We start from the raw sequence: 20,443 nt of genomic DNA, 5'->3' as shown, positions 1-20,443 counted from the left end.
CAGCATGGTAAGCCTTTCTTCAGTCAATAAAACGTCCGTTAACCACTACTCAGTTTCCTGTCACTCAAAACAATTTCATATCCATGTTCTTGCTGTCCCTTTTCGTCCATGAGCTCCAACTTTGCCCAAACTTTGTGCGGCACTTCATCAAATGCCTGTTGGAAGCCCTACACTACATCAATAGCGTTACACTCATCAACCTTCTCTGTTACCTCATCAAAAGGCTCCAGCATGTTAAACACAATTCTGAAACAATCTACGCTTTCCTTAATCAACCTGCATTGTCCAAGTGGCTATTAATTTTGTCCTAAACCTTCAATTCTAAAATCTTCCCCACCACTAAGGTTAAATTGACTGGCCTGTAGTTGCTAGGCTTATCCTTTTTTGAACAAGAGTGCAACATTTGCAATTCTGCAGAACTCTGCCATCATCCCTGAGTCTAAGGAAGACTGAAAAATTATGGCCAGTGCCGCCACAATTTTTTACTTTCCCTTCCCTCCATATTGTTGGATGCAGGCCATCTTGATTTGGTGCCTAATTAACTCTTCAGGTGGTGGTATTGGATCTCTCAAATGAAGATAATGGCTTAGTGGTATTTTCACTGGACTAGTAATTCAGAGATCTACAGCAAGATCTGGGGACCCGGGTTCAAATCCCGCCACAGCAGATTGCGAAATTTGAATTTTAAAAAATCTAATGATGACTATGAATGCATTATCGATTGTTGTAAAAACGCATCTTGTTTGGTGATGTGAAGGAAATCTGTGTCCTAGCCTGTGACTCCAGATTCACAGCAATTTGGTTCTCTGAAACGGAGGGTAGTTAGGAATGTGCGATAAATGCTGGCCCAGCCAGTGACACTCGGGTCCCATTTTTAAAAAAATGCACCTTTCACCATAGCCTGCATTACCGCTTGGTGCAAAGTATTTATTTAAGTATTCCCCTTCCCCCAAGTATGAACTCCCTTTTTGGTGCCTAATCTCTTTTACCATCGTTTTACTATTTATTTGCCGACAAAAGATTTTTAGGTTCCCTTTTACATTACCTGCTGGTCTCTCTTCATACCATCTCTTTGCTTCTCTTATATGTTTTTTCACCTTTCCTCTATATCTTCTGTATTCGGTTTTTGGGTGTATTGTCCACCTGGCATCTGTCATAGGCATATTTTTTCTTCATCTTAATCTCTATCTCTTTTATCTGGATTTGTTTGCCCTGCCTTTCCACTTCACCTAGTCTGAGCCCAAACCAGTTCTTCTCCAAATGCAACCCATTGTTCAAACATCTGGCCCAGGCAATTGGAATCATTCTCGCCCATTTGAAGTTGGCTTTCATTGTCCTTTTCCATAACCAACCTCAACCTTGCAATATAATGATCCCTCCTGTTATTTGATCTACTTGGCCCACCTCATTCTCGAAAACCAGTCCTAAGAGAACTCTCTGCAACAATCTTTGGTATATGTTATTGGTCATACATGGACCTCCTAAATTCCTATTAATGGGGTCTGGCTGCAATAACATTGAATGCATTCACAGGGGTTGATGATAAATAAAATGGAATCTGATGGGTTCACACCGTATGCTGAATAGGGCATAGGTTCTATTACTTGTATTATTCGTGGACAGCTGATCTTGACCCACAAGAGTGAGGGTGAAAGTGATTTAAAAGAATAACCCACTTATCCTGACCAGTTCGAGTACAATTTTTATCAGAAATAAATTAGCCAAAGTCAAAAATTCAATTTATACAGAAATCAGCATTGTGGTGTTGCTGTATGAAAGGTACTTCCCTCTATTTCTAGATGGAATGGTTTTCATGGAATGGTCATTAGCAGACTGTAGTTTGCCAGCATGAATTTTAGTATTGTTTGTATCTTTTTCAGTGCTGCTCTGTTAACACTTTATATTTTCCCCTCCAATAAAGGAGAACGACAGAAGATCCTAAAATGGCTTTTGTCTTATAATCCTCTGTGGCTGCGAATAGGACTGGAGGTGAGGTTTATTTAGTACAATTAAATATAATGAAGCTATATTGCACCTTTTGATAAGGTTTCAAACCATACCATTGTAAAGAAATGAAAAATTGTAGTTGCGATAAACATCTCTGATGAATATGGTTATGTTTTTACTTATGAAGAGAAAGGATACATTTTGGTTCACCGACTAAAATCTTCATCTTGTGTCACATTTTAGTGCGTATTTGGTGAACTGATTCCACTGGAAAGCAACAGTGATGTGATTGGCATAGCTGAATTTATTTTAAATCGCCTATTATGGAATTCTGATATAACCGCAGCATATAGGCATCCAACTGTACCACATTTGTATCGTGATGGTAAGAAAATTTGCTTCAAATACATGGATTATGGATTCTGTTTAAAATTGTAAGTTCGACATGTAGGCTGCGGGACTATTTCATTGTGTTGAAAGGCCTTCACCAGTATTGAGGAGAACAAAAGGATTATGGCTCATGTTGAAATCTAGATGAAATTGTGCATAATTTAGTCAGCTGTGAGCAGATTTTACTTTTGCTAATTCAGATAACATAGTCATAAATTAGAATCATTAGGATTTACTAAACAAAATGAGACTATAGCACATAACATCTTTGATTAAGCTTTCCAAGTTTTCTCATTTTTTACAAAATATTTATTCACTTCCTCTCGAATGCTGTTGTGGATTTTACTTCCGCTATGGCTTTCATCATTTTTATAACTGAGGTGGCTTACTCATCTACTTTAGAGAGCATTATAACTTCAGCACAGTGACACAGCTCAGATGCCAGACCAGGTAAGAGTGGCCTTTTCCTTTCATGGATAAAGTTAGTGATTAGTTGCACTTTTGACCATTGTGAGCTTCCACTTTGTGTCCCAACACACACATGACCAGATTTATTGAATTCACTTTTCCCCCTTTTAAAGGTAGATTTCAACTTGCTAGTTTAATACTATAACCATATGCAAAAATAAATTCCTACAATGGGGACAACATGGTGAGCTGAACAGCAACTTCATATACTGGCATTCCTATGGTTTCCCTCACTGGTTGCAATTGTTTTAAACTATATTTTCATTTAGATTAAAATAGTCAGGACCTATAGTAAACCACAAGCAGGTCTGGTTGTCTTCCATGCGATGCTACATCTTATTTTTTTCTGTAATTGCTGCCATATGAGTTTAACCTTTACCCAGTTACCTACAAGTTAATTTCTTGACACGTGAACCATTTTTCTCCCCCCAAGATCAAGATTATGATCAATGATGCAGTATTTCATTATTGCTTGAAAAAAGAGGCACATTTTTGAAGCTTTTCATTTTGCACTCATCAGGTTAGATTCACAAGAATATTAATTGTTAGGGGAATAATAGTTTATACTGTATGAGAAGAGAATGCTGATTGGTTGGACACTGCTAGAGGCATTGCCATGGAGAATGCACCAGGGAACATGTGCCAGTGAGAAACTACCTATATTCACACACTGGGCCCTGTCCTTCGTAGACAGAGCATTTCCATGCATTGCATCTCTTTCAACTAAAAGTCTTGGGGGACAGCCATTCCCTTGTTCATTCCCCATAGCAATGCCTTGTCCAGTCAGAGTTGACCTGCCTGTTTTGAATTTAAGCTAAAGCATGGCAGCTAACTGTTTCCTGGTGCTTTCCCCATGGCGACATCTCTACCAACCAGAGTCCATGTACCACCAATCAACACTCCTCTTATGCTACCTAAGCTATTGTTCCCTTTGAATTCTCAAGAAGCTGTCCTGATGGAGTGCAAGACAAAGATCTTTGACAGCATATCTTTTTATACACAAGATCTGTAATGAATAGTTCCATTAATTAAAATCCGTTGCCATTAAATGTATATTGATTCTCAATTACATGTTTGTACTGGGAGTTGGAAGTCACTTTGTAGTAGTGTATGTGAATATACATCTAATGCTATCTTCTATTAAGGCTCAGCTGGAGATTATATTTAAATAATTTTGTAACTATTGTATTGATTTTTCAGAACACAAGGAGGTTTTGGCACAATTCACACTGAAGAAATTTCTGCTTCTAGTTTGGTTTCTGGATTGTGCTAAACAGTCTAGGTTGATAGATCATGATCCATGCCTTTTCTGCAAAGATGCTGAATTTAAGGTTAGATGTGCACAACCGATGTTTTGTCATAGAGGTTATATGTACATAGTTTGGTCTGATTGATTATCTCTTAAGTTTAAAAAATGCTGGTCATCTGTCCTGCAGTCCCCACTCTCATCCAAACAAGCTGAAAGAACCTCAAACTTGTTGGACAATTGCAGAGGCTGATACTCTGACCCTGGGTTCCCATTTTTAAAAATAAATTTAAAAAGGTAACTTTATAACTTTGAGGATAGCATGATGCCTTTATCGTAATATCACATCTCAAGGCATTTCTCAGGAGCCTTATGAAACAATGCAACACTGAGCCATGTGAGGAAATATTAGGACAAATGACCAAAAACTTGATCAAAGAGACTGGTATTGACAGAGTTTTTAAAAAAGCGAGTCAAATCGTTAACTCCAGACTTGATGGCCTTGGCAGAATAAAACACATCCATCGATGGTAGAGAGATGGAAATCCAGGATATTCAAGAGTGAGAATTAAAGGAACATGAATATCTCTGAAGAATTTGGGCTGGAAGAGACTAGACATGAGGAGCAAGGGAAGATTTGAAAACAAATGAGATTTAAAAATTGAGGTGTTAATTAGGAGCCAATGTTAGGTTAGTCAGCATATGAACGAGGGTGAACAGGACTTGGCTATGGAAGGATTGCGAATAGCTGGGGTCCACGTGGTTGGTCTGCTCGCAACCACGGACTGGATTGGAAAGCTCTGTCTGCTGTCTCTCTGTATCCAGGTCCTCCTCTCTCCAGCTCTTTTCTTTAGTCAATCCTTGTTTAGTCTCTCATGTTCGACCTTCCATAAACTTGTCAACCTATGGTTTGTATGTGAGGACAAAATAATATTTCCAAGTTTGCTGTTTACACAAAACCTGGTGGGCATGTGATTTGAGCAGGATGCAGAGAGACTTGAAAGAGATTTAGACAGACTGAGTGAGCAAGGGCGTGGCAGATGGAATATACTGTGGAAAAATGTTATCCACTTTGAAATAAAAGTTAGAGAATGAGAGGTGATCTCATTGAGGCATACAAAATTCTTACAGGGCTTGACTGAGTAGATGTAGGAAGGATATTTCCCCTGGTTGGTGGGAGGTTCGCGAACCGTGGGATTTGCTCTAAGGGTAGGCCATTTACAACTCAGATGAGTTTCTTCAGAAGATGATGAATCTTTGGAGTTTTGTACCCAAGCGGGCTATGGAGGCCCATTAATACGTATATTAAGAATGAGGGTCTCAATAGCAAATGAGGTAAGGCAGGCATGGTGTCAGGTAATACAGAATAGGAAGTTTGCTGTTTTAGTGTTCGCACAGATATATGGTTGAAAGTTCATCTTGGTCAAATATGAAGCTAAGGTTGTGAACAGTCTACTTAACCTCTGACAATTGCTAGGGTGAGGGAAGATGTTGTTAGCGAGAGAATGAAGTTTATGGCAGAGACTTAAGACAAATGGTTTTTGTCGTCCTAATACTTATTTGGAGGAAATTTCTACACAACACTGTCAGCACTCTGGTAGTTTAAAGATGTTAGAGGGTTGAGAGTGATGGCACTGGGGTAGACTGAGTGTCATTAACATTCAATTGGACACTGATGTTGTCTTTTGGATGATGTCACTGAGCGGGAAGGTATATAAGAGAATTGGGTGGTTAAGCATATATCCTAGGGGAACACAAGTTAATGAAGTGGGACTATATTATCCATGTACACTGGGGGACTTGATGCCAGTATCAAGGTGAATGAGACGACTAAGAAATTTGAGATTTCCTTCAGAATGCTGAAGAATTGAGTTATCACAGAGAAACCATTAGTATGAGCACACTATGGACAAGGTGAGAACGTGAAATCAGTGACTTAACAGCTTGGCATTGTGTATTCAGGCTGTTCGTGTACTTGTGATTCCTTTTAACTTAGTTGTAAATGATTACAGTACTTAAAATGTTTTTGAACACAGATGCTGGTATTGAAGCGAGCATATAATATCGCAAAACCTTTTAATTCTTGTGAAAATTTGTGCAAACTAAACTAGGGTGCCCGATACAAAACTCAAAGGCTGATGTGCTATACAATATGATTTTGTTTATGGGTAAACTGAACTTCCTAATTTTCACTTGTCTTTCCTGTTTAGGCAAGCAAAGATCTGTTACTTGCCTTCTCTAGAGACTTTCTTAGTGGTGAAGGAGACATTTCTCGTCATCTTGGTTACTTTGGGTTGACTGTTAGCCATGTCCAAACACCGCTCCATGAATTTAATTTTGCTATCACCAACATAGCTGTTGATCTTCGATGTGGCATTCGTTTGGTGTAAGTATGTTTTAATTATCCGATGGAATGATGGTGCTTTTGAACTTTGTCATAATCTGATGTGCATTCTAAATAATTGAACTGTAATAAGGTGATTTATGGCAAGAATAATTGTGGAAAACAGCTAAACTAATCCAAAAAAGTTCAAACATTTTGTTTGTCTGAAGGTTTCTTGACACTCTTTTCATGAAAATGTTCAATTTTATAATTGTTCAACTTGCAGCCACGTTTTGGTCCAGCAAAGTCCACTTTTAAATGAGCAGTCAGTGAAATTTGGTTTTAAACAGTTTGATCTTTTTCATGTTCTATGGACATGATAGTTCCATATTGCTTGTTGTATCTGCATGCTGTCTTGTACAATGACACACAAATCTTTTTGAATATCATCATTACATCTCACCACTTAAGAAAATTCTGTTTCTTTTCCCCCATTCTTCCTACCAAAATAAATAACTGCCAGTTTTCTACATTATATACCATCCTGTGCATTCACCTAAAATATCTACATGCCTTTATAGACTCTGGGGCGATTCTCCTGGCCCATTGAGCTGCTGGAGGCCGAGGCTGCTCAGTGGAGGCCGTTTAGCGGGCTACCTGCTGGGCACCATGGCCTCCATGCGTCTCTGGGGCCAGGATTTTTAGCGTAATCAACTCCGCACTGGAAATTGGCGCAGAGCTGACTTAAATATTAGAATTTATATTTCCAAGTCATTAGCGGGCCTGGAGATTTCAGTCTCTCCATTCTTCACCCCCAACCCCCCCATCCTTTCCCTCGCCAGGTGTGGTTCACTCCAGCGGGGTTTACAACAGCTCCCCACTAACGGGAAACTGGCGGTCGACCCAGCCTGGCCCACGACACTGCACAAGGGGCAAAGTGGCAATGCTCAATGGGCATCGGATAGTGAGGTCATCAGGGCTGGCCATCCATGTGGGGGGGGGCGGTTTGCAGCAGCATTGATGTGAGGTTGCGGGGCCACTGCGCATGTGCCGATCTCGGCGCTGACAGATGGGTGCATGTGCAGTGGCCCACTCAGCGCCATGCTGCTGGCATCTCCAAAGGGAATGGGCCATGCTCCCTGATTTTCAATGTGAATCTCTTTGAGGCACACTGCAGTGTGTGAGATTAATTTTGAAAATCCCTCTTTAAAAAATCAGTGAAGTTACTCCAGTTTTTAACGTGAATTCGGCACTTAGAATCTTTTTGGGAGAATCGCCGCCACCCCCCCCCCCCCCCCAAAAATCTTCCTCACCACTTATTTTCCCACCTAGCTTTATATTGTCACAAAATCTGAATCTATTACACTCTGACCTCTCATTTCAATGAGTAATATAGATTAGCTGAGGCCCTTGCGCTGATCCTTGCGGCACCCGACTGCTATAGCTTGCTAACTGAAAATGACCTGTTATTCCTACTGTTTTCTGTCTTAACAAATCCTTTAAACATGCTAGTGTTACTCCCAGCTCCATGCGACCTTACATTGTGCAACAACTTTTCTTCTAGCACCTTTTGAAACTCAAAACCAGCTATATCCACTGTCTCCCCACCACTAACCCTGCTCAGAAAAACTAACAGATTTGCTAAGTATGGTTCCCCTTTCACTAAACTATGTTGAATGTACCAAGTCATGTTATGATTTTCTAAATTGATGGTTGGCATTTCCTTTATGGATTCCAGGATTGTCCTAATGGCTGACATCAGGCTAACTGGTCTGTGGTTCCTTGTGTCTCTCGTTTTCTTTTCTCAAATAGCAATGTTCGTTAGGTACCTACAAAACCACTAGTACCTTTCCAAAATCTGTTTTTAGAAGAGTAAATCTAGCAGGGAACAAAGCCTGAGCCACCTGAACCTGGGAAATATTGCAATGTACTCTGCCATCAGAGAGTCAATTTGGCTCTGGATTGCAAACTTATAAAAATATGACTGTTTGCAAAAGACAATCACTGATTGTGTTGATGTGGCATTGGTACAGAATAATCAACCCAAGAATGGGTGATCATAGAACTTCATGGTGAGACCAGCAAATATTTGATTAAAATTATGTTTATTAGTTTGAGACTCAATGGAGTAAACACTTGGTTGTTAGAGTAAATGTTACCACATGTTTAATTGCATGAAGAAAATTGAAGAAATCACTTGGACACATCATTTTGTTGTTTCCCTGGCTGGACCTTCGAGGCTGCCCATGCATTTCAATGACACATATTTTGAAGAAGTTTGAAATACTTTTCCTTTGACTTGATGAAGACTGCTCAGAAAATACATGTTGTAACATTTCTAGATGGAAAATCGGAATACTCTTAAGAATTGCTCAATATGTGTATTTAAAATTCACATGCTCAGTATAGTGTGTCATTTATTTGATTTGGATAACCTTTTCCAGGCGAGCAGTGGAACTTCTCACACGAAACTGGAAACTATCAAAACAACTAAGAGCCCCAGCAATTAGCCGTCTTCAAAAACTGCACAATGTGGAAGTGGCATTGAGTGCCCTTAAGTCTCATGGAGTTGATCTGAAGGATGAACAGGGTAAAACTGAAATCCATAGCTAACTTGAAGTGTTGTATTTCATAATGTAATCACTTTTGAACACTTGCTTTTCGTTCACAAGGCAACCTACTAGATTCGAGGGATATTGTTGATGGACATCGAGAAAAAACTTTGGCGCTGCTGTGGAGAATCATCTTTGCGTTTCAGGTATTGTATACATTAGATAAATGTAATAGTGTTTTTTTTAAACATACAGTTGTCAACCTTTAAAGATGATGGTGCTAATATTCTGTCATTAACGTAAAAGAGTTGTTTGATTAGTATTGAAATTCTGCAGGATACACATTGGGAAATGTCATTTGACTTTCTCAATTTGTTTGCTTTCACCATCATTTGAGATATTACTGTCTTTGGAAAGCAGACAGTACTACCTGGCTCTGTCTCTTGGAATTTTAGCTTGTGGCAACCTTATGGCCACCTCCTGGAAAACGATAGAGCTATGAAAATAAATGAAATTGTACATGCTAATTAACTGAAATTAATGAAGAATATAAAAAACAGCATTATCATAAAAAGCCAATCTTTCGCTGCACTCCCACCTCTTTTCTCCTCAATTTGCAGCTGTTTATTTGTTGAAGCAAACCCACTGCTGAATTTGTATTTGTTTAATTTTCTTAAGAGTTTCCTTCTTTATGTAGATATGATAGCATAGTGTTCTATAGGCTCATTTAATAAATAGATGTTTTGTTAATTTATTACATATTAATCTTCCATACGCCATTTCAAAAATGAAAATTCTAACTACATAGCATGAGAACTATTGACGGAGGTTTTCTCTTGAGGCTATGTATTGCCCAACTTAAGCTAAATACAGAGACTCATGAAACTCAGTATACTGATTTTAAGATAGAGTCATAGAGGTTTACAGCATGGAAACAGGCCCTTCGGCCCAACTTGTCCATGCCGCCCTTTTTTAAATAAAAACCCCTAAGCTAATCCCAATTGCCCGCATTTGGCCCATATCCCTCTATACCCATCTTACCCATGTCACTATCTAAATGCTTTTTAAAACACAAAATTGTACCCGCCTCTATTACTACCTCTGGCAGCTTGTTCCAGACACTCACCACCCTCTGTGGAAAAAATTGCCCCTCTGGACACTTTTGTATCTCTCCCCTCTCACCTTAACCTATGCCCTCTAGTTTTAGACTCCCCTACCTTTGGGAAAAGATATTGACTATCTAGCTGATCTGTGCCCCTCATTATTTTATAGACCTCTATAAGATCACCCCTCAGCCTCCTACGCTCCAGAGAAAAAAGTCCCAGTCTATCCAGCCTCTCCTTATAACTCAAACCATCAAGTCCCGGTAGCATCCTAGTAAATTTTTCTGCACTCTGTCTAGTTTAATAATATCCTTTCTATAATAGGGTGACCAGAATTACACACAGTATTCCAAGTGTGGGCTTACCAATGTCTTGTACAACTTCAACAAGACATTCCAACTCCTGTATTCAATGTTCTGACCAATGAAACCAAGCATGCCGAATGCCTTCTTCACCACTCTGTCCACCTGTGACTCCACTTTCAAGGAGCTATGAACATGTACCCCTAGATCTCTTTGTTCTGTAACTCTCCCCAATGCCCGACCATTAACTGAGTAAGTCCTGCCCTGGTTCAATCTACCAAAATGCATTACCTCGCATTTGTCTAAATTAAACTCCATCTACCATTCGTCAGCCTACTGGCCCAATTGATGTGACTTTATTGACCAATCGATTGATTGGGAGAATGATATCAAGTAGCCCAGCACTCAAGGTATAGAATGCGGGCAGCCCAATATCACTCTGAAAAACAATGCCTCTGTGTGGGCAATTACACATTTTCAAAATCATATTTCCCACCTTTCTGGTGGGCATAATATCTTAGATATCTTAATGATCTTAGACTATAGAGAGCGCTGATGAGAGCTGTCGTTATAGAAGATAGCTCGAACTGAATAATAAGTATTCCTCATTTAAAACATGTATTTTGAATTTATAAAATGGATGCAATTTGCTTTTAGAATACATTTTGTGAAACTTCAGCCAACAGCAAGGTACACCAGGGTTTGATGGGATGAGGTAGCAGACAGTGTCTGCATTCCGTGGGATAATGGTTCTACTGAATGCAGCTACTTTATCAGCAGTTGTCTAAGTAGTTGTCTATAGTCTTAAGATCAGGGGCAGCACGGTAGCACAGTGGTTAGCACTGCTGCTTCACAGCTCCAGGGACCTGGGTTCGAATCCCGGCTCGGGTCACTGTCTGTGTGGAGTTTGCACATTCTCCCTGTGTCTGCGTGGGTTTCCTCGGGGTGCTCCGGTTTCCTCCCACAGTCCAAAGATGTACGGGCTAGGTTGATTGGCCATTCTAAATTTCCCCTCAGTGTCCCGAGATGCATAGGTTTAGAGGGATTAGTGGGTAAATATGTAGGGATATGGGGATAGGGCATGGGTGGGATTGTGGTTGATGCGGACTCGATGGGCCGAATGGCCTCTTTCTGCACTGTAGGATTCTATATTCTATAATCCAGTAAACATTAATACAAAACAGTCAATAATCATTACTGTCACTAACTCCAGCCAATAACAATATACATCCTGACTTCATGGGATCTGATTTGTCCTTAATTACGGATGTTTCCTCCCTTCTGTTGCTCAGCAACACAGGAGGCTGGACAGTGAGATGGGAGAATGATTTTCACAGACTCAAACCCACGTGACACTAGTCCGACCCTGAGAAAATCCTTATGTCTGCCTTGCACCTGAGTTATCAGCTTGGAACTGTATAGTTCTATTCGTCAAACTGGCATTGGTAGCCATCTTGTTCCCAAGAACTGCTGATAAAGTAGCTGCATTCAGTAGAACCATTGTCCCACGGAATGCAGACACTGTCTGCTACCTCATCCCATCAAACCCTGGTGTACCTTGCTGTTGGCTGAAGTTTCACAAAATGTATTCTAAAAGCAAACTGCATCCATTTTATAAATTCAAAATACATGTTTTAAATGAGGAATACTTATTATTCAGTTAGAGCTATCTTCTATAACGACAGCTCTCATCAGCCCTCTTTATAGTCTAAGATCATTCACTCTTAAGTCAGTATTTGTTAGGGTTCTTAAACCCATGATTGCGTTTTCTATTAGCCTAATTTAGCCCCCCTACGTCAAGAACTTATTAGGAATGAGTCTCACACCTGCAGCCCCTTTAAAAATGAACTAAACGCCATTAGCACTCTTTAGTTTTGCTCTATCAATTTCAAGTTTCTTTCCCCTCAATACTTCTGTTTAAACAGAATGCTTATAAACTTTCAAGGGTGCAATTGTGCAACAGGAGAGTACATAAAAAGTAATGCTGCAGCACCAAGCTTGCCAACAGATAATGAATAGTTTAATTTACATACAATTCACATTTCAGTTTTTTGTTTCAATTTAATGCACTTTGCACGATAATCTATACTTTAATCTGACATTGATCGGATGGATCAAAGGAACATTAATTATAGTTCTTTGTGTCCATATTAAAAATAAAGGATAGGTGTTTTATTCTCAAGAGAAGTTCATTGGGGAGCATCAATTTTTAATGAAATCAAAAACAAAAGAAGCTCAAATAGAACATAGCACTAAGCAATCATAAAGTTACCATTCGATATTAACATGTCAGTGCCAACTTTTTCCAAAAGGTTAACTGTTCATCTCGCAAACTGATTTTTTGTGAGATTAGCTTGAGGAAACACAAGTTCAGGTGGTGGCTCCTTTATGGAACCCGCACACCCTTCCATTAATTGGTGGCTACTTTATGGAAACTGCACATCCTTCCATTAACTAGTGGCTCCTTTATGTACACCAGGCACAGACCAATCCTCCCAATAACGGGCACTTCTGCAAATTTTCTGCATTTCTCACTTCTCTTCAAAATGCTACCTTGAACTCATTCGGACTCTGTCATGGTGAAACGGTGAAATAAGAGAAGTATGCTGGCCCACTAGCACAGATGGCTGCCAGGTCCTGGCTTGTGCTAGGCTGAGTGGCGGCTCCCCTAGGGCCCTGCACCCGACCTTGTTCCTGGCTTAAGGGTGCCTCCTCCCTTCCTATTTAGCTGCATGTTACTGAAAAGGCCTGAAGACATTAGTGGAACAACCAGTTATCCTCAGGCCTGCTCTTGGCCTCCTTATGGAGTTTCTGGCCACCTTCCTCTATTTTCCTGTTCACTTCTCATTGGCCTACTCAATAGGATTGTCAATAGTGTAGCAGAAGATATCCTATGTGGTGGCCGGCAGCTCCTTCAGCTATGCGCTCCCTCCTTCCTGCCCATGCTCCTCTGCCATTCATAAAATCTAGATGGAAGAGGGGGAACCTGTGATTGGAGGAGCTGGAGTAGTGTGTGTGGGAGAGACAGAATCTGTGATTGAAGGAGCAGTTATTCTCAGATTCTATCTCTTCCATGGTCACTACTCCTCCAAATGCTGCATTATTTTCCCAATCTCAGCCCCACATACATAGTGTACGGTAGGATGTATGGGGGTGACCTTTCTTGAATTCAGCCATCTCTTTAATTTTTCACAAGCTACTTGTGAGGTTTTACGGGTGAAGTTGCCTGCTTTTTCTGTTGTGTTTTGAACACTAATTTGTGCACTGTTTTGACTGCATTGTTTTTATCCTCCTAGGTAGAGATTTTGCTCAATGAAGATCAGTTACAAGAAGAGATTGAATTCTTACAAAAAAATTTACGTACACAGCATAAGCTGGAAGCTTTGCGCTCCATGTCTGTTTTGTCCCATCCAGCAAAAGATCAAGACGTCAACATTTTACCTGAGAAATATAGCCCCCGACTCAAGTTGCTAATGAATTGGATTAATGCTGTGTGTGAATATTATGATGTCAAAGTAAGTTGATTCATTCATTTACTTCAACCATATAAAATGGATCAAATAATGCTCTTAAATGTGTATTTGGAATGTACTTATATGTGCAAGTCCCATCCTTCGTTTCTTTTTCATAGAATCCTACAGTGCAGAAGGAGGCCATTCAGCCCATCAAGACTGCACCAACCGCAATCACACCCAGGCCCTATCTCCATAACCCCATGCATTTACCCAAGCTAATCCCCCTGACACTAAGGTGCAATTTAACGTGGCCAATCCACCTAACCTGCATATCTTTGGACTGTGGGAGGAAACCCCCGCAGACACTGGAAGAAAGTGCAAACTCCACACAGACAGTGACCCAAGCCGGGAATCGAACCTGGGTCCTTGGCGCTGTGAGGCAGCAGTGCTAACCACTGTGCCATACATGACCATCCTTTATGCATGAAACTAGACAGTAACTGGCAGACTTTCAGCCGTTGCAGTTATTTCCTTAGCCAAATCTAACTTTGTTTCGACTCCATGCCCAAAGAGACTTGAGTATTTATTTGTTCTCAGAATGAGCATGCCGCTGGCAATTTTATTTTTAGATGATTTTGAAAACTTAGGACTACTCCCATCTAAATCTCAGGTGTGTTTATTGCACAGCACTCTGTTGTGGTTTTCAGTGTTATTCACCAGATAAAATTGGCAATGTAACATCTGGTGGTTTGAACTAAGCACAAGACTCCCACTCTCTGGTTGGTAGTTCTCACCAGGCAGAACTGCTGTCCCTGAGATCTTCGCTCAAGGGGAGGCCTGCCAGTGCCTGATTGGCTTGTGGTTCAGTGGGTCATGCCAAAAAGAGGTTGAACAGGTCTCTCACCAGCACTCCAGCTGAAACACCTGATACCTCCTGCAAGATTCTGCCCCTGATCATATTGCGACCCATGGCATATATTTATATCTAAGGCATTATTACAAGGGCAGAATTGGGATTGGCTATCATGGTTCCCCACTATTGAATACTCTGCTGAAAATCACTATTGTGCTCACACATGAGGAGGTATAACTGGTTAGATGAGATTCTGGCAGAAAACTGATGTTTGTACGAAAATTGGATGGAGAGGTTAAGATGAAGATTTTGGAGGGAAAAGGAACTGAATTAATTGAGATTTCTGCAGTACCTAATACAACTAAGAAGAACAAAAATATGCTAAATAAAAATCTACCGATGACCAAGATTTCTTGCATTGTTAAATTTCAAGAAGCAATATGTAAAGTGGCCCTTGTTCCTATACTGCACTAAGGATCCTAACTTCTATAAATGTATAATTTGAATTTTACTTGCGTCATGCAGAGTGCAAAATTGTTGCCAGTTAAGTTGGGAGACTGGAAAAGCTGGGGCAGAGAAAGCTAAGAGGAGATTTGATGAAAGAAGCAGGTGTAACATGAGGAAAATCTTGTTTATGCAGCAGGTGGTTTGGATTTGGAATGAACCAATCCGTGACGGGTATAAACTCATAGCTTTGGAATTCAATTAATATTTGAAGGAAAATGAATTGAAAGGACATTGGGAAATAGTGCGAGAGTGGGACTAATAGGATTCAAGAGCTAATGCTGTTGCTGGACCAAATGACCTGTGCCTTTTCTGCACGATTGTATGATCCCATAACCTAAAAACAATGGAAGTGGCAATGAAATACCAAGCAGAGCCTGACACCGTTTCTCAAAGAACTTGCCTTTCTGAAATTTTGTCAGATTATTGAGAAATTGCTATTTTTGTAAGTAATGTCTAAGAAAAACTGTAATAAATATTCAAATTAACAATTAAATTGTATGGCCATGTAATTATTTTGTTTCTTATTTCAGGTTGAGAACTTCACTGTAGCCTTTTCTGATGGCAGAGTTTTATGTTACCTTATCCATCATTATCACCCTGGCCTTCTGGCTGCAGATAACATCTGTTCACGAACCATGCAGACTGTAGAATGTGCTCAACGTGGTACAGTGGCAATTGATACATCAACTAGTGATTCTGATGAAAGCTCTATTGAAGCCATTCCAACCAACCTCAGTAAGTATGGCTAGTGTTCTGAAGATTATGGTGGCATATGCGCTTAATTGCTAAATTATTTCTGATCCATGTTGTTTCTACAATCTGCATGTTACATTAGAAATGTGTTTTTGTTTTCACTGTATGTTTACCTGCTCATATCTTTCTTTCACATTGGAGGATTGGAGGATAGCTAATGTGGTCCCGTTATTTAAGAAGGGTAGGAAGGATAACCCGGGTAATTATAGGTCGGTGAGCTTGACGTCCGTGGTGGGGAAGTTGTTGGAGAAGATTCTTAGAGATAGGATATATGCGCATTTAGAAAGGAATAAACTCATTAACGATAGTCAGCATGGTTTTGTGAGAGGGAGGTCATGCCTCACTAACCTAGTGGAGTTTTTTGAAGAAGTGACCAGAATGGTTGACGAGGGAAGGGCCGTGGATGTCGTCTATATGGACTTTAGTAAAGCGTTTGACAAAGTCCCTCATGGTAGGCTGGTGAAAAAGGTTGGATCTCATGGGATAAAGGGGGAGGTGGCTAGATGGGTGGAGAACTGGCTTGGTCACAGAAGACAGAGGGTGGTAGTGGAAGGGTCTTTTTCCGGCTGGAGGCCTGTGACTAGTGGTGTTCTGCAGGGCTCTGTATTGGGACCTCTGCTGTTTGTGATTTATATAAACGATCTGGAAGAAGGTGTAACTGGGGTGATCAGTAAGTTTGCGGACGACACAAAATTGGCAGAATTGCAGATAGTGAGGAGCATTGTCAGAGGCTACAGAAGGATATAGATAGGCTGGAAATTTGGGCAAAGAAATGGCAGATGGAGTTCAATCCTGATAAATGCGAAGTATGCATTTTGGAAGAAATAATGTAGGGAGGAGCTATACGATAAATGACAGAACCATAAAGGGTGTAGATACGCAGAGGGACCTGGGTGTGCAAGTCCACAGATCCTTGAAGGTGACGTCACAGGTGGAGAAGGTGGTGAAGAAGGCATATGGCATGCTTGCCTTTATAGGATGGGGCATAGAGTATAAAAGTTGGGGTCTGATGTTGCAGATGTATAGAATGTTGGTTTGGCCGCATTTGGAATACTGCGTCCAGTTCTGGTCGCCACACTACCAGAAGGACGTGGAGGCTTTGGAGAGAGTACAGAGGAGGTTTACCAGGATGTTGCCTGGTATGGAGGGGCTTGGTTATGAGGAGAGATTGGGTAAACTGGGGTTGTTCTCCCTGGAAAGACGGAGGATGAGGGGAGACTTAATAGAGGTGTATAAAATTATGAAAGGCATAGATGGGGTGAACGGTGGGAAGCTTTTCCCCAGGTCGGTGGTGACGTTCACGAGGGGTCGTAGGTTCAAGGTGAAGGGGGGGAGGTTTAACACAGATATCAGAAGGACATATTTTACACAGAGGGTGGTGGGGGCCTGGAATGCGCTGCCAGGCAAGGTGGTGGAGGTGGACACACTGGGAACGTTTAAGACTTATCTAGATAGCCATATGAACGGAGTGGGAATGGAGGGATACAAAAGAATGGTCTAGTTTGGGCCAGGGAGCGGCACGAGCTTGGAGGGCCGAAGGGCCTGTTCCTGTGCTGTATTGTTCTTTGTTCTTGTTCTTTGTTCACATAATGCAAAATTACTTGAAAAATTATCTTTAATTTTTAGTTTACTAGTTTAGTCTATAGTTGACTATTGTGCTGCAGTGCAACCATGCAGGATCATGTAATGCAAACTTTTGCATTTGAATGTATCAGCCACTTGATGCACTGCTGAAATGCAGTTGTACATGGCTTTTGCCTGTCAGTCAGTCCTAACCTTATCACAATTCCCATTATAAAAAATGGCTCCCTGTACCATTTCCAATGTTTGCTTTATCTGTACTCGTGGGGAATCTGGAAATAGTCAGCATTATCTTGCCATTTTATCTGGTGGGATACAACTTTGCACATTTTAAAATAGAAAATCAAATGCACCTCTAGGCCATGTAGCTTAAAGTTGATTTGACTTTAGCAATGCAGTTTTCTAGTTTTGCCTTTGACATTAGTGATACAGTTTCAGAACACCTGCTTAAAAAGTGTATATTTTTGGGAGATTTAAATGTTGAGTACAGTTGAACTGTAATCTGTGACTTGTGTAATGTTCATTTTGATGGATCACCAAAGAGCTGAAATAATTTTGGCAATCTGTATAATCCTTGAAGTATGGCAATTCCCATGTGCCTATCCTGGTATTGGGAAGAATAATTCCAGTGGCAACATGAATGGAGATGTCACTGTGGGAGCAATTTGTTACTGACTGGAACAACTTCAGATATCTGAAAGTATGAAAATATCAACGATAAGAAAAAAGTAGGCCTCTTCCTGTTTGCTAGATTATACAACTTTATTCACTGTCCTTCCCGATCAGAAACCATACTTTAACAGTATGCAGAAAAACACAGGAGGGAGAATAATTTCAATAATTTCTCGAATCTATCTGTGTGGAGTTTGCACGTTCTCCCCATGTCTGCATGGGTTTCCTCCGGGTGCTCCAGTTTCCTCCCACAGTCCAAAGATGTGCGGGTTAGGTTGATTGGCCATGCTCAATTGCCCCTTAGTGTCAGGGAGATAAGCAGGGTAAATATGTGGGATTACGGAGATGGAGCCTGGGTGGGAATGTTGTCAGTGCAGGTTCAATGGGCCAAATTGCCGCCTCCTGCACGTAGGGATTCTATGATTTTATGAATTTTTCTCAGTGACTCTTCATCCATTTTTACTATGTGCATAGTCTTCCACTTTTGAGTAATTCGATTTTAAGTAATTGAAATCACGTTTTTTTAAAATTATGCCATTTATTCAATATGATACTATTTACTCCATATGTTGTATGCTAGTCAGGTTCTTGATAAATGAAATATTTTTAAATATTTATATTAAATCATAAAATGGCTGCAGCTCTAAAAGGGCCATTTAGCCCATCATGTTTGTGCTAGTCTTGCTCCCTGTCTTTTTGCTATAACATAGCATTTGTTTCCTCTTCAGGTAATAATCCATTGTCTTTTGAAGGTCTTGATTGAGTGAATCTATCTACACCACCTTGGGTTGTGTATACCAGAGCTAACTGCTCACAGCATTTACAAAAAATGATGCTCAAACTGCTCTTGATTCTTTCAGGAATCACCTGAAATCATTGTATTGTTCTGGATCCTCCTGCCAATGGGAAGAGTTTATCCCTATCTACACTGTCCAGATCCCTCATGATCTTGAATGTCTCTATCAAATTCCTGTTAATCTTCTCTTGTCCATGAAGAACCGCTTCAATTTCTAACCTATCCATGTAACTAAAGTTAATCATTCCAGGAGCTATTCGCATGAAACCTTTCTCTCTAAATGTCTTCACATTCTTCCTAAAATGTTGCACCCAGAACTGGACACACTATTCCAATTGAGGCTGAACCAATGTTTAAGAAGGTTCATTATAACTTCATTATTTTTGTATTCTGGGCCCCTGTTTATAAAGCTCAAGATCCTGTATTCTTTAACCATGTTCTCAACTTTCCCTGCCGCTTTCTGTGATTTGTGTGTATATATACCCAAGATCTCTCTGCTTCTACATCCATTTACAACTGAACCCTTTTAATTTATAATCCCTCTTCTCATTCCTACCAAAATGAATCGCTTCACACTTCTCCGTATTAAATCTGATTTGCTATCAGTCTGCCCAGTCCACCCTCCCTCGGTCAATTTTGTAAACATGCTGCTACTGTCCCTTTTATTCCATGGGTTTTTACTTTGCCGAACGGCCTGTTGCATGTCATTTTTATCAGTTTATTTGTTGAACATCCATGTACATCAACTGGCTTCTCCCAATCAACCAATCAGTCCAAAGATGTGCGGGTTAGGTTGATTGGCCATGCTAAAATTGCCCCTTAGTGTCCTCAGATGCGTAGGTTAGAGGGATTAGCGGGTAAGTATGTAGGGATATGGGAGTAGGGCCTGGGTGGGATTGTAGTCGGTGCAGACTCGATGGGCCAAATGGCCTCTTTCTGCACTGTAGGGTTTCTATGGTTCTATAACCCTCTTTGTTATCTTCTGAAACAATTGAACACCATTTGCTCTTTACAAATCCGTGCTGGCTTCCTGAATTAATCTACCCTTATCTAAGTGACTGTTAATGTTGTTCTGGATTATCATTTCTAAAAGCTTTCCTATTAGATTTATCCTTAAATTATGGCCAATGCTTCTGCAATTTCCATCCACCCTTCAGTACCATTGGCTGGATATCACCCAATCCAATTGATTTAGCAACTTTGTGGGTCATGTGAATCAAGTGTCAGGAGGCATTTTGGGGGTAATAGAAAGGACTAGGAGAAAACCAGAGTACAAATAATTCATTGGGTGAGGACCAATTTTAACGAGTTGAGAACAGATCTGAACCTGGTAAATTACAATCAATGTTTGGCAGGCAAACCTGATAGGCCAGCCTATCTCATACCACCTCTTAATTTTTTAGGCCATCCAGTGCCTCAACTGCCTCCTCCTTCATTCTCTTGAAAATGCAAAGTATTCATGGAGGTAGGGGCATGGCTGAGGCACTAAATATGT

At 40.5% G+C, this 20,443-nt stretch overlaps 1 protein-coding gene across 1 annotated transcript in view; it reads left to right on the top strand.

Moving 5' to 3' along the window:
• aspm (assembly factor for spindle microtubules) overlaps window positions 1-20,443 on the top strand; it is a 71,176-nt gene that overhangs the window by 15,429 nt on the left and 35,304 nt on the right. The window contains exons 7-14 of the mRNA XM_078218138.1: window positions 1,922-1,989; window positions 2,191-2,332; window positions 4,006-4,136; window positions 6,262-6,437; window positions 8,819-8,964; window positions 9,047-9,132; window positions 13,628-13,846; window positions 15,677-15,881. Of these exons, the coding sequence (XP_078074264.1) occupies window positions 1,922-1,989; window positions 2,191-2,332; window positions 4,006-4,136; window positions 6,262-6,437; window positions 8,819-8,964; window positions 9,047-9,132; window positions 13,628-13,846; window positions 15,677-15,881 (1,173 nt within the window). The remainder of the gene's footprint in view (window positions 1-1,921; window positions 1,990-2,190; window positions 2,333-4,005; window positions 4,137-6,261; window positions 6,438-8,818; window positions 8,965-9,046; window positions 9,133-13,627; window positions 13,847-15,676; window positions 15,882-20,443) is intronic.

This window comes from Mustelus asterias, chromosome 8 (genome assembly GCF_964213995.1).
Source record: "Mustelus asterias chromosome 8, sMusAst1.hap1.1, whole genome shotgun sequence".
NCBI classification, from domain to species: Eukaryota; Metazoa; Chordata; class Chondrichthyes; order Carcharhiniformes; family Triakidae; genus Mustelus; species Mustelus asterias.
Note: the sequence above shows the minus strand (reverse complement) of the source record. Positions and strands in the feature narration are given on the sequence as shown.